This window comes from Rhinopithecus roxellana, chromosome 12, assembly GCF_007565055.1.
Source record: "Rhinopithecus roxellana isolate Shanxi Qingling chromosome 12, ASM756505v1, whole genome shotgun sequence".
NCBI classification, from domain to species: domain Eukaryota; kingdom Metazoa; phylum Chordata; class Mammalia; order Primates; family Cercopithecidae; genus Rhinopithecus; species Rhinopithecus roxellana.
In genome coordinates, this window is record NC_044560.1 from 13,810,732 (window position 1) to 13,825,533 (window position 14,802).

Consider the following 14,802-nt stretch of genomic DNA (forward strand, 5'->3'; position numbering starts at 1 on the left):
TTTGGTAGGGCAGAGAGGGTGGATTCTGGATGGAAACTTTGCTTCAGTTCATGATTCTATGAAAAATTAACACTGGGTTCAGTCCAGAGTCCAGTCACTTCAGGATTTTCACGGTTCAAGCCCCCATCTAAGGGGAGCCTCTGGAATTTATTTTTTATGTATTTTCAATGAACTAGCCGGGCATAGAGAGAGTAGAATATGATGCCACATTCTAGCCTGCAGGGGTGGTAGGGACAGAATAAGTCTCAATGCAGGTAACAACCATACTGACCGAGCAGAGCATACAGTAAGGCAAGAATCAGTAATTAGCCCCGCCCACTTCTAGATAATGAAACTGAGGCTTAGGGGTTTTAAGGACATTGCCTTGTCGGATTTGAACTTAAATAGTCAGACTCCAGAGCATATGTTCCTGACCACTGGGATACACTGGTTCTTTCACGGAGCCTCTATGAGAAAATCTGAACAACTTGCTTTGGGGTGGCAGAAGAAGAAGTTGCAAGTTTCACTGTGTTTTCATGCCTACATACAATTTGTTCAAACATTCTGATATGTGCTAGGCACCGAGGATGTGGAAACAAACCTCCCATGTCTGGGCCTCCTGGAACTCACTATTTAGCCCAACCTGGGAAGTTGGGAGGAGTAGCTGTGAGTCAAGTATTATGGAAAATCAGAAAAGGGCACAAGTAATTGCTTCCAGAGGAGGTGAAACTTGCCCCAGGCACTCAACCGCAGCAAACCGGGACCAGGTGCCTACAATCTCTAGGTAAGCACAGCTCTTGCCCTCGGGGGCCTAAATCCCAGCGCAGTTTAACTAGTTTGTGGACCACCTACTTCAGAATTGTCCTGGTGCTTGCTAAGATGTGGATTTCTCTTTTTCCCCAGAGGATTTGGGAAACACATAAAGCGGGGGGGGCTGCGTGTAGCACCCAGGTGATTCTGATGCACACTCAAATTTGCCAGGTGAGCGGGGAGAGGAAATGGGTGTGGGCAGTGGGGAACAAGATGGACAACGACTTGGGAGTCCTTAGTGGCCTGCAGGCACCGAAATTGCAGTTCAAGATCGTGAGCTCTGGGAATTGTTACTCTCCAAGGGGTAGCTCTGAGCCAGAAACACAGTAAGGTTTCATAAATATTTGCGAATATGCCGGCTGCCAAGATCGAAACGATCAGGAGCGTCAAAGGGAAAAACGAAGTCAGAGGCGGAAGAAAAAGGTGTTCCCCAGGCGATGAAAACTTTCCGGTAAGTTGTCTTGGAAAATGCAACTCGGCGTAATAGAGGGAGTTGGGGAGGTGGCCGCTGCGGGAAAGGGCGATGAGTCCTGGGGTGCTGCAGCGGGGGAGTGGGTGGGAGGCGCCTCCTCGCTTCCCCAGGCCGGCCGAGGGATGAGGTCACCTGGCACAGCACCAGTAGCAGCTGCGGAGGACGCGCAGGCGCTGCGGCGGGAGGCAGTGTCAGGCTCGGGCCCCTGGGGAATTCCTCCCCCCTGCGACCCCCCCCCCGCCCGCCGGCCCCCTCGAGAGGCGTACCCGGGTCCCCCACGCCCGAGCCTGCGCTTTGTACCGCCCACCAAAGCCCCGCCCTCCGCACAGGCCACGCCTCCTACCAGCTTCGAGGCGTCGCAGTGGTCCTTTCGTGGGCTCCGGAGCTGTCCCACCGCCTTCCCCGTCCGAGGCCACGCCCCCGTGCTCCTGTCGCCTTATTTTCCCCTGAGAGTCCCGAGGCGCCGCGCCTTGGCCCCGCCTACAGCCCGAGGCCCCGCCCCCGGCGCCCCGCCCCGCCGTTTGAAGCAGCTCGGGCTGCGGCTGCCTCAGAGTCGCGCGCGGGGCGTGGGGGCGGTGCTGAGGAGCTGAAACTGTGGCCAGCTCGAAGCCGGACAGTCCAGCGAGCAGCGCGGCGGGAACCGGCAGCCGGAGCAGTCCCGGAGCAGAAGCAGCAGCAGCAGCCGTCGCTGTTGGCGGAGCGCAGCCGAGCCGGCCATGGCGTTGTCTATGCCGCTGAATGGGCTGAAGGAGGAGGACAAAGAGCCCCTCATCGAGCTCTTCGTCAAGGTGAGCGCTCGCCTCGCTGTCCCGCCCGGCCGAGCCCCCGCCGCCCTCCCGGCTGCGGGGAGAGGCGTCCCGAGGCGCCCCCGCTCGGCGCCAGCACCCGTCCCTCTGCGGGCTCCCGCGTCCCCGGCCCATTGTCTGGGGGCCGCCGGCGCCTTCCCGCCTCCGAGGGCCCGTCGAGGGGTCCAGGGTGGGGGCCCGGGCAGCGGCCACCATCTCCAACCGCGCGGGCTCTGGCGGACGCCGGACCAGCGTCCCGCGCCCGGGTGGGTCGGGAAGAGCCCGCAGGCGGGACTTGCCTGCTCCGGGGCCCCAGCGCCGGGCGCGCGCGGGTCCTGTCACCACCCCCTCCCGGGCGCGGGGGCCCGGCCCCACCCGCTCCCCAGCGCTCCGCTCCGCCGCCGCCCGGAGCCCGACCTGCGGTCGGCCGCCCGATGAGCTTTCAGACGAACTTCTTTGAACGCTTTTTTGAAAAAACATTTGCTCCCCACTGATCTGAAACGGAAACTTTAATTTTCGATGCAATCTTAAATTTACTAACGAGCAGGTGCTCTTAGACCTTCGGAAAAGACCGAGATTCCCAACTTGTGTTTTTCTGTCTTGGGTATTTATTGGCTTTCTCGTTTCTCAAGCGCGGAGTGTTCTGTATGATGCAACAATTTTGGCTTCTCCCCCCGGCGTTGCTGCTTCGGGAAGGATTGTGTGTGCCCTTTTGTTTTGAAAGAAATTGAGGGAGAGAATTCTTAACTTGCTTGGGCTTTAAAGGGTTGGTTTTCCCTTCTTGTGTCTTCAGCTTTCATGTCCTGGAACTTATTTGCTTACACATACTACCCCTCTTCCTTTTCCTTTTCTCTTTAATACTTTTCATTTTAGCCAAAGAGAGTCGAAGATACAAACATCTGGATCCAGCTCCTTCCTTCAAAACTTAAAAAAACACTTTGAGATTCTTCCAGCGACTTAAAAAGCCAGGCTCATTCAGAGCTAGGCAACATACTGGAAAGTAAATGGTCATCTAGAACTATTGGGTTCTTTTTTCCCCCCGAGTTTTTACTTTAAAGAAAGGACATTTCAGGGTGTGTTTAAGAGATGGAGAAGGGCAGGGCGCGGTGGCTGACGCCTGTAATCGCAGCACTTTCAGAGGCCGAGGTGGGAGGATTACTTGAGTTCAAAAGTTCGAGTCGAGCCTGAACAAGATGTAGAAACCCCGTCTCTACAAAAAAATGCAAAAATTAGCTGGGAGCGATGTTGCTTGCCTGTACTACTCTGGAGGCTGCGGTGGGAGAATCGCTTGAGCCCGGGAGGTCGAGGCTGCAGTGAGCCCATGTCGCACCACTGCACTCCAGCCTTGGAGACAGAACAAGACCTTGTCTCAAACAAAAGAGATGGAGAGAAGAAATAATCTGCAGTTACTTCTGCAGTCTTCAGTAGTGATTGAAACAATGTTTGCCTCAGGATTTTCTTTCAATTGTCAATTTTCGATTTTTTTTTTTTGGTCCAGGTAACTGAAACAGCAGACAGGTATAGAACCCCCAAAATATCAGTTTCAGTTACTTTGAGTGGCAGATACAGTACTTAGGAAGGAACCTGAAATATAAGAAAGGAAGGAGGCCAGGCGCTGTGGTCACGCCTGTAATCCCAGCACTTTGGGAGGCTGAGGCGGGCAGATCACGAGGTCAGGAGATCGAGACCATCCTGGCCAACATGGTGAAACCCCATCTCTACTAAAAATACAGAAATTAGCTGGGCGTGGTGGCGGGCGCCTGTATTCCCAGCTACTCGGGAGGCTGAGGCAGGAGAATTGCTTGAACCCGGGAGGCAGAGGTTGTGGTGAGCCGAGATTGCGCCACTGCACTCCAGCCTGGGCAACAGAGCAATACTCCCTCTCAAAAAAAAAAAAAAAAAAAAAAAAAAGGAAGGGTGGTGGGTGGAAAGCAGCATTGAGAAGGGAAACGAGTGGACCAGAGATGAGTTTAAAAAATTTTACTGAGGAATAAGAAGGAATTTCCATAAACTAAAAAAAAGTGCATCATGAATAATCTGTACAACATGATACTCAATGGTGAAACTTTAGAACAGTGTTAAACTTAGAATAAGATAAAGCTACTATCGGGCTGGGCGAGGTGACTCAAACCTGTAGCATTTTGGGAGGCTGAGATGGGGAGATCACTTGAGGCCAGGAGTTTGAGACCAGCCTGACCAACAGGGTGAAACCCTATGTCTACTAAAAATGGAAAAATTAGGCGGGCATGGTGGTGGGCCCAGCTACTCGGGAGGCTGAGGCATGAGAATCGCTGGAACCCGGGAGGCGAAGGTTGGAGTGAGCCGAGATCAAGCCACTGCACTCCAGTCTGGGCAACAGAGACTCAGTCTCAAAAAAAAAAAAAGATAAAGCTATTATCAGTTACGGCTCTATTTAGCATTCTATTGGAGGAGCTAATCAAAGAAGACAAGAAAAATGAAGTATCTGAATTAGGAAGAGATCAGTGCTTAATGCCCTGCTTACTATTAATTTCATCTTTCAGTTAGAATAGCAGAGGGGCGTGGTGCAGTTTTCCAAACTTGAGTCACTTGCATACCCTTTCTGTTTTTCACCACTAGTTGTAAGCCTTTCTCATTGGGCTTGCTGGCAGAGAATCAGGGTTCAAGTCATAGTTCTTTACTCCTTGGTTGGGTTACCCTAGGTAGTTTTCACTCTTTAAGCCTTATTTATCTCATTTGTGAAATGTTTTCTGCTACCCAGTGATTCAACATAGCAAAACTTTGCACTGATATAGATCAGTTTGTTTGTTTGTTTTTGAGATGGTGTCTCTCACTGTGTCTCCCTGGCTGGGTGCAGTGGCGCGATCTCGGCTCACTGCATGCACCCTCTGCCTCCCGGGTCCAAGTGATTCTTCTGCCTTAGCCTCCTGAGGAGCTGGGATTACAGGCATGCACCACCACGCCTGGCTGATTTTTGTATTTTTAGTAGAGACCGGGTTTCACCATGTTGGCCAGGCTGGTCTCAAACTCCTGACCTTCAGTGATATGCCCGCCTTGGCCTCCCAAAGTGCTGGGATTACAGGCTTCAGCCTCTGTGCTTGGCCCCTAGACCAGTTTGTTCGAAAGGGAAAAAAAGGACAGGTAAAATGTGGTAAAGGGCATTCTTGTTCTCTTCTCAAAACCTATGTGTGGGAAATGCAAATGGGGGAAATACCCTCGTAAATATAGTTATTTTGAAAGCAGTGGGCCCGGTGTGGTGGCTCACTCCTGTAATCCCAGCCATTTAGGAGGCGGAGGGGGGTAGATCACTTGAGGTTGAAACCAGCCTGGCCAACATGGCGAAACCCCATTTCTACTAAAAATACAAAAATTAGCCACACACAGTGGCGCATGGCTGTAATCCCAGCTATTTGAGAGACTTGAGGCAGGAGAACTGCTTGAACCCTGGAGGCGGTGGTTGCAGTGAGCCGAGATGGTGCCACTGCACTCCAGCCTGGGCGACAGAGTGAGACTCCATCTCAAAAAATAAAAATTAAAAAAAAAGAAAAAAGAAGTAGTGAGTGTGCAGAGGCTGTGGTTGTCCAGTGTGGTATGCTGAACAGTGTTAACCTGCCAAAAGGTATCTGAGTTTGTAGAAGAAAACTATTTAAAGTTGAAGCACATAGCATGTATAGAAATTAGAAATTTGGTGGTGGTGCTAGGGGGAAGGCCAAGGGATGTAACGGGGCTTTGAGCCTACCTGTCTAGCACTGAGCTTTACATTTAAGAGTGAGAGATGAACACCTTCTCAAATAGTGTGACTGAACTCACAGCTACATTTTCTTCCCTGTGAGTAGTTTTTGGAGTTGTCCGCCCATGAGCCCATTAACTGCCATCTATATAACAGCAGGATGGTTTTTTTGTTTTGTTTTTGTTTTGTTTTAATCTCAACATCTAGAGGATAGATAGGATGCCCTCCCAAAAGTAAAAAAGGCAGCTGGGCTGTGATGGCTCACTCCTGTAATCCTAGCACTTTAGGAGGCCAAGGAGGATGAATCTCTTGAGTGCAGGAGTTCTAGATCAGCCTGGGCAACATGGTGAAACCCTGTCTCTACAAAAACTATTTAAAAGATCGTCAGGCACAGTGGCTCATGCCTGTAACCCCAGTACTTTGGGAGGCTGAGGCAGGCAGATCTCTTGAGCTCAGGAGTTTGAGACCAGCCTGGGCAACCTGGGCACCCTGTCTCTACAAAAAATACAAAAAATTGGCTGGGTGTGGTGATACATGCCTGTGGTCCTAGCTGAGGTGGGAGGATTCCTTTAGCCTGGGAAGCAGAGGTTGCTGTGAGCCGTGATCATGCCACTGCACTCCAGCTTGGGTGAGACCCTGTCTCTAAACAAATAAGTAAGTAACTAAGCTGGGCCTGGTGGCCCACGCCCATAGCCCTAGCTGTAGAGGCTGAGGGTGGGAGGATTGCTTGAGCCCAGGAATTCGAAGCTGCAGTGAGCTTATGATCATGCGCCTGCACTCCAATCTGGGTGACAGAGCAAGACCCTATCTCAAGGAGAAAAAAAAAAAAAAGGCTTGCAGTGGCAGTCATCCTCAACAGTGGAGATGCTCTCTGCTCCACCCAGAGGAGCCTGTAGGTGTATATATTTCCAGCTGGGAACCACCAACAGATACGGTATATTTCTTTTTTCTTTTTTTTTGAGACAGAGTCTCGCTCTGTCGCCCAGGCTGGAGTGCAGTGGCGCGATCTCACCTCATTGCAAACTCCGCCTCCTGAGTCCACACCATTCTCCTGCCTCAGCCTCCCGAGTAGCTGGGACTACAGGCGCCCGCACCACACCCGGCTAATTATTTTGTATTTTTTTAGTAGAGACGGGGTTTCACCATGTTAGCCAGGATGTTCTCGTTCTCCTGAACTCGTGATCCGCCTGCCTCAGCCTCCCAAAGTGCTGGGATTACAGGCGTGAGCCACTGCATCCGGCCCAGATACGGTATATTTCAGACCTTTTAGCAAGGGCATAAGGTCCCTTATAATCTGACTACTGCCTGGGTTTCTTTCTTTCTCTCTCTCTCTCTCTCTCCCTCTCCCTCTCCCTCTCCCTCTCCCTCTCCCTCTCCCTCTCCCTCTCCCTCTCCCTCTCCCTCTCCCTCTCCCTCTCCCTCTCTCCCTCCCTCTCCCTCTCCCTCTCCCTCTCCTCCCTCTCTCTCCCTCTCCCCCTCCCTCCCCCTCCCTCCCTCTCTCCCTCCCTCTCTCTCTCTCTCTCTCTCCCTCCCTCCTCTCCCTCTCTCCCTCCTCTCTCTCTCCCTCCCTCCCTCCCTCCCTCCTCTCTCTCCCTCCCTCCCTCCTCTCTCTCTCTCTCCTTCCTTCCTTCCTTCCTTCCTTCCTTCCTTCCTTCCTTCCGTCCGTCCGTCCGTCCTTCCTTTCACTCTTGTTGCCCCTCACCCTCCTGAGTGGGAATACAGGCGTGCGCCACCATGCCTGGCTAATTTTGTATTTTTAGTAGAGACAGGGTTTCTCCATGTTGGTCAGGCTTGTCTCGAACTCCTGACCTCAGGTGATCTGCCCGCCTTGGCCTCCCAAAGTGCTAGGATTGCAGGCATGAGCCACCGCATCTGGCCTACTGCCTGGGTTTCTAATCCAATATGTCCAGTTACTAATTGTGTATCCCAGGATACATTACTTAAACCTCTCTGTGCCACATCTGCACAGTTGGGATATTAGTAGAACAGTCCTATGGGATAAATTAATATATGTAGTATGCAACAATCTTAGAACAATGTCTAGTACATAGTAGGCAAATAAATGCTAGTTGTGTTTAATTTTTATATGACTATATATTTATATGCAGATCTCCCCTACTAGATAGACAGTAAATTTCTTGGGGATGGGGTGTGCATATGATTCAGAGTGCCTGCAACTTAAGAGGATACCAAATGTTTGAAATGAGATTGCTCCCTTCTTTCAGAGAAATCTGTTTTCGAGCATTTTGTTGTCAATGTATGTCTCTACCATGCTTTGGAATTAGAAACCACTTACTGAGATCCCGATGGTTGCAGTGTCAGAACATGGTTCTTTATCCTGTTTTCTCTAGCCTCCAGTCTCCAAACCCGATGTAATTTTATCTACTCACATCTTTTTTTCTCCATTATTTAATACTTCCAGTGTTTTTTTTTTTTGAGATGGAGTCTCACACTGTTACCCGGGCTGGAGCGCAGTGGCACAATCTTGGCTCACTGCAACCTCTGCCTCCTGAGTTCAAGCGATTCTCCTGCTGCAGACTCCCGAGTAGCTGGGATTGCAGGCGCCTGCCACCATGGCCAGCTAATTTTTTGTATTTTTGGTAGAGATGGGGAGCTAATTTGTACTTCTAGTAGAGGCGGGGTTTCACTGTGTTGGCCAGGCTGGTCTTGAACTCCTGACCTAGTGATCCGCCTGCTTTGGCCTCCCCAAGTGTTGGGATTACAGGCGTGAGCCACCGCACCAGTCTTTTATATATTTACTAGTGTTTCTTGTTGGCTATGTCCAGAATTTGGGGAACCAAGATTTTTGTTTGGGTAAAACTAAATATCAACTTTTGAACCACAAATGAGAGTAGTAGAGATGGGGTTTCTCCATCCAGCCTGGCCAACATGGTGAAACCCCATCTCTACTAAAAATACAAAAATTAGCCGGGCGCGGTGGCGGCTGCCTATAATCCCAGCTACTCGGGAGGCTGAGGCAGGAGAATTGCTTGAACCCGGGAGGCAGAAGTTGCAGTGAGCTGTGATTGTGCCATTGAACTCCAGCCTGAGGGACAAGAGCAAGACTCTGTCTCAAAAACAAGCAAACCAGAAAACAGAAATTAATCCCTTTGCAGAGTTCAGTTTTATGGGCTGGAATTTTATGGGCTGGAATAAACTTGTTGCCATGCCACTGTGAATTGGGACGGCAAGTAGTCACCAAGCTGCTGGGATTGGGGTGGTGGTTGTAAAAAGTTAATCTGGTGCAGGGTGGCATAACACATAAGAGTCTGTTTCTTTTGAGATATTTGGCAGAGGTTCCTAATGTGCATGGACTCTGGAGCCAGACTGCTTGACTTGAATCTGGCTTCTAGTGTGTCAGGCAAGTTTTTAAGCTCTCAGTGCTTCAGTTTCCTAACTTCTAATATCAGGATAATAATAATAATAATAATAATAATAATAACAGTTTTATATGGTTACTGAGGGGATTAAAACTGTTAATCTATGCATATTAGTTAGGGTAGTTTAAGTTGCTGTAATAAGTTATCTCCCCACCAACAATGGTTCAAATAAGATGGAAATTTATTTCTTACCCTTCAGTCCAGGAGAATGTCTTTGATGTTAGAGTGGCTTTCCTCCTCACAGTCATTAAGGGACCCGGGCTCTTTCTAGCTTATTTGTCCACTAACTCCCAGAGCATTGTCCTCTTCTGAGTTGTCAAAGTTGGTGGCTGACAAGTACTGTCTGCTGTCAGTGGGGGGTGGAAAATATGGAGGAAGTGCATCTTGAGGGCTGCAGCTCAGAAGTTCTACCTGTTACTTCTGGTCACATTCTACTGGAGATAACTTAATCACATAGCTTCATCTGTAAGAGAGGCTGGCAAGCGTGGTCTAACTGTATACCATCCTATGTAAAGCTTTAGGAAGAGTGCTTGACACAGACTAAACACCTTTTGTCATCGATAATAGTATATTATTTTTAACTGTAGGCTCTGTTAGTAGGATCAGGGGGTTCTGTAAATCCTTGAAATTACAGTAAAAATTATAATGTGAGGCTTTTTTTTCTGGAAATTCCTAAACCAAGGCTAAGAACCACTGTTTTAAAAGAAGTAAATAGTGGAATCCTTAGTGTCAAGAACACTTTGTATAAGCAAGGTATAAAAGAAGGGCTTGGGCTAGATCACTAAGGTCTCTTTTAGTTATTATTAGCTATGACTTAAAGAATGTACCGGCATGAACTAAGTGCTAATACTGAGTTAAGTACTATGGAAGATGCAAGAAATTATTAAACAGTTAATTTCTTACTGTTTACAAATTTTACTGGAAAGAAAACAACACAAGATGGTCCATGCTTAAAGAGTCAAGTGTGGCTCACATTAAGTTGGGCTAGAAGATATGGTGGAAAGATGGAAGGAGGCTTAAACTTGACCTTGAAAAAAGGAGGTGAATAGGTGGATTTGGAATAGCCAAGAATGGGAATGTGAGTTTTGACATCATTTGGAAACTATGCAGGAAACAATTGGTAGATTGATACCTAAGAAGGAACCAGGAGTGATTCAGATCTGTAGTGCCAGGGAGACAGGTTATTTAAAAGTTGAAGAAGAGACTTTTAAAACCTAACTTGGGTTTTTGTTAATGTATACATTTTCCTAGCCTTTTTCATTCTCCCCATACTTTCCTATTTTTTTGGATTGCTCTCTATTCAATAACTTTTCAGTGGCACTTGGAAAGGTGCAAATGGATTGTACAGACGGACTGTTTGACAGTTTAAAGTGGGAATTCTTTATATTTTGTTTCAAGGGTAGGCTTCAAACCTCCCCCCATCTTTGTTTTTTCAAACAGAAAAAATGAAATAAATTTTCTATAGGAAACGATGCTGAAAACTTTGTTCTAGTAATTAACAAAAACTAACTCAATATTCAGACAATATTACCTTGAATCTAAATTTGCCATTCATTTGAGGTTTCTGGGGGCGGGGGGTGAATTCAGGAGACAGAAATGAATGTAAAGTATGAAGTTAATGAAAACCTATTATTGTAACTTTTTTGCCTGAGCTGTTCCTGAAGACCTAACAATGCTGCTTTTGGCAAAGGCCAAAGTTGATGATTTTGGTTTAATGTAAAAACCTGTGAGAAAGGAGCCTAGAATGGGGAAGATGCAGGAGGCTTTGAGCCTAGGAGACTGAGCACATGAAAAGCTTAACACAGTATGAATAATGATAGGAAAGAGGCAATTGGGAGAAGAACCTGGCTGTCACGAAAAGTCACAGTTGGTTTGGGAAGATGCCTGCAGAGGTGCCTAGAAGCCAGTAAGTAAGGATGGTGAGCCATCCTTTCCTGCTTCCTGTTTCATTAGAGCTGTGGAGCCTCAGTGTTCTGATGTCTCCTGAATAGGGAATTGTGAGTCCATAAAAGGAAAATGTGTTAGGCAGGATGGGAAGTGTGATTAAGGCATGAGTTAAGATTTTGGTCAAGTAGAGGAGTAAGCTAGGATGGGTTTGCCCATTTTAGATGCTTGTTTAGAGAATGGAAAGGGACTTTCTGAAGGAAAGTAACATTAGGTCATGGTTACCTATTGTCCAAAGATGATTTAAGACATGTAAATGTAATTTAGGGCATCGGCTGGTGAATTTTCTTGTGGCTTTTAATTATATTGTTTATTTCGAGACTTGCCTCTTATCTCTCAGTGGTCAGTTCCAGATATTGGTATAAGATATAAGAAATAACAATCATAGGCCTGCTGCAGTGGCTCACACCTGTAATCCCAGCACTTTGGGAGACCGAGGTGGGCGGATCACCCGAGGTTAGGAGTTTGAGGCCAGCCTGGCCAACGTGGTGAATCCCTGTCTCTACTAAGAATACAAAAATTAGCTGGGCGTGGTTGTGGGAACCCGTAATCCCAGCTACTCGGGAGACTGAGGCAGAATTGCTTGAACCCAGGAGGCGAAGGTTGCAGTGAGTTGAGATTGTGCCACTGCACTCCAGCCTGGGCAACGGAGAAAGATTCCGTCTCAAAAAATAAAATAAAAATAAAATAAAATAAAATAAAATAAAATAAAATAAAATTATAGCCTGGGCAAAATAGTGAGACCTCATCTCTATAAAAACTAAATTTTTGTATTTTTAGTAGAGATAGGGTTTCACCATGTTGATCAGGCTTGTCTTGAACTCCTGACCTCATGATCTGCCTGCCTCGGCCTCCCAAAGTGCTGGGATTACAGGTGTGAGTCACCACTCCCGGCCCCGTGTCTACTAAAAATACAAAAATTAGCTGGGCATGGTGGTACACGCCTGTAATCCTAGCTACTCAGGAGGCTGAGGCAGGAGAATCTCTTGAACCTGGGAGACGGAGGTTGCAGTGAGCCGAGATCACACCACTGCACTCCAGCCTGGGCGACAGAGTGTCTCAAAAAAAAAAAAAATTAAAAAAAAAAAAAAAATCAGTCTGGTGTGGTGGTGGTTGTGAGTACCTCTAGACCTAGCTTTGGCAGGCTGAGGCTGGAGGATCACTTGAGTCTAGAAGTTCGAGGCTACAGTGACCTATGATTGTGCCACTGCACTCTGACCTGGGTGACAGATGGAGATCCTGTCTCTTTAAAAAAAAAAAAAAAAAAGAACTATCCATATAATTAGCCATATATGGTTTCTTTTTTTTCCTTTATTTAAAATAAAACCACAAAAACAAAATTAAAGAAAAAAAGCCAGGATAATGTATGAGTCTAATTTATGAAAGTGACAACTTAATGCAGGTAAATAATACTGTATTTGGAAATTGTATCAAATGTAGACTAGGAGTATCTTAAATTTTAACATTATTATTATTATTATTTTTGAGATGGAGTTTTGCTCTTGTTGCCCAGACTGGAGTGCAGTGGCGTGATCTCGGCTCACCGCAACCTCTGCCTCCCGGTTTCAAGCGATTCTCCTGCCGCAGTCTCCTGAGTAGATGGGACTATAGGCACGTGCCACCACACCCAGCTAATTTTTTGTATTTTTTAGTAGAGACGGGATTTCACCATGTTGGCCAGGATGGTCTCCATCTCTTGACCTCTGCCTTAGCCTCCTAAAGTGCTGGGATTATAGGTGTGAGCCACCGCACTCGGCTAACATTAATGTTTTGAACAAGTAACTAATAGAACCAGGGCCAGGAATGGACCTGAGTGCAACATGCATATATTTGGTACCTTTAAGCATCCTTTTGTAGGTGTCTTTGCTTTTCTTGAAGTTGAAATACAGGCTGTTTCTTGGAGCTGAAATAAGCTGGGAATATGACAGGTTTTCTTTTTCTTTTTTTGTAACAAAATTATTACTTCCAACTTACATGTGAATAACTCATTCTTATGAAAAGATTTCGTTCTTATTATAATAGAGTTGTAAAAATGTCAGTCACATGTAATAACTTAAGTATTGAATTTTACCACTGTGCAGCATAGCTATTTATTTGTGTATGTGGGAGAAGAAAATAGAGAATCTGAAGAAATATTGGCGAATACAAAACCAAATAATCAGACGAAAGCTGAGGTAATTAAGAACTTTTTTTTTTTTTTTTGAAATGGACTCTGTCACCCAGACTGGAGTGCAGTGGCGTGATCTTGGCTCACTGCAACCTCTGCCTCCAGGGTTCAAGTGATTCTCCTGCCTCAGCCTCCTGGGTAGCTGGGATTATAGATACCCACCACCATGTCTGGCTGGTTTTGTTTTTTGTTTTTTGTTTTTTTTGAGATGGAGTTTCACTGTGGTTTCCCAGGCTGGAGTGCAATGGCATGATCTCTGCTCACCGCAACCTCCGCCTCCCAGGTTTAAGCGATTCTCGTGCCTCAGCCTCCCAAGTAGCTGAGATGACAGACATGCACCACCACACCTGGCTAATTTTGTATTTTTAGTAGAGACGGGGGTTTTTCCATTTTGGTCAGGCAGGTCTTGAACTCCCGACCTCAGGTGATCTGCCCACTTCAGTCTCCCAAAGTGCTGGGATTACAGGCGTGAGCCACCGTGCCCGGCCTAGTTTTTGTATTTTTAGTAGAGATGGGGTTTCACCATGTTGGGCAGGCTGGTCTTAAACTCTTGACCTCAGGTGATCTGCCTGCCTTGGTCTCCCAAAGTGCTGGGATTACAGGCATGAGCCACTGCACTTGGCCTTAAGAACTTTTAAGGATTTGTAAATTCTCTGCATGTTTTCTTTTGCTAACAACCAGTTACTTTATTTTGGAAGTGGAGAACAGGTGGTGGATTACAAGACTGAATATTCATTAAAAACTAAAGGTGGGCCGGGCGTGGTGGCACACGCCTGTAACCCCAGCTCTTTGAGAGGCTGGGGCAGGACGATCATTTGAGCCCAGTAGTTTGAGACCAGCCTGAGCCAACACAGTGAGACCCTGCCTCTACAAAAAAACTAAAGGTGAACCAAACTAGATTATTGTGCTACCTAGGAAAATGGAAAAAGTGGTAGCTGTGAAAACAGACTAATCAGGAAAAAAAGAAGGTGATTAGACTTAAGAAATTAAATTTAAGCCTTGACCATAACAGCACCCAAGACTGAAATGAAATTTTTTCTTTTTCTTTCCTTCTTTTATCTTTTCTCTTTCTTTCTTTCTTTTTTTTTTTTTTTTTCTTTGAGGCACAGTCTTGCTCTGTGGCCCAGGCTGGTACAGTCACAGCTCACTGCAACCCCAATCTCCTGGGCTCAAGTGATCCTCTTGCCTCAGCCTTCCAAGTAGCTGGGACCACAGGCACGCGCCACTATGCCTGGCTGCTTTTTGTAGAAATGGGGTTTCTCAGTGTTGCCCAGGCTGGTCAAACTCCAGGACTCAAGCAATTCTCCCGCCTCAGCCTCTCAAAGTGCTGGGATTATAGGCATGAGCCACTGTGCCCAGCCCTATTTAGCCTTTCTCTGTTTTAGTTTAAATATTGGTCCTAAGTTTGAAAAGGTAATGTCATTTCCTTTCTGCTTTCTAGTATATTCATTGTGTGTATTATGCTCTTTTTAAAAAAGCATCTTTTTTCCAGTTATAAAAGCTATATGTATTTACTCTGGACAACTTAGAAAACAATAGAAAAGCATAAATAAAGT

At 46.9% G+C, this 14,802-nt stretch overlaps 1 protein-coding gene across 1 annotated transcript in view; it reads left to right on the forward strand.

Moving 5' to 3' along the window:
- Positions 1-592: 592 nt before the first annotated feature.
- CLIC4 (chloride intracellular channel 4) overlaps positions 593-14,802 on the forward strand; it is a 97,765-nt gene continuing 83,555 nt past the window's right edge. The window contains exons 1-2 of the mRNA XM_010355719.2: positions 593-960; positions 1,157-2,049. Of these exons, the coding sequence (XP_010354021.1) occupies positions 1,978-2,049 (72 nt within the window). The 5' untranslated portion in view covers positions 593-960; positions 1,157-1,977. The remainder of the gene's footprint in view (positions 961-1,156; positions 2,050-14,802) is intronic.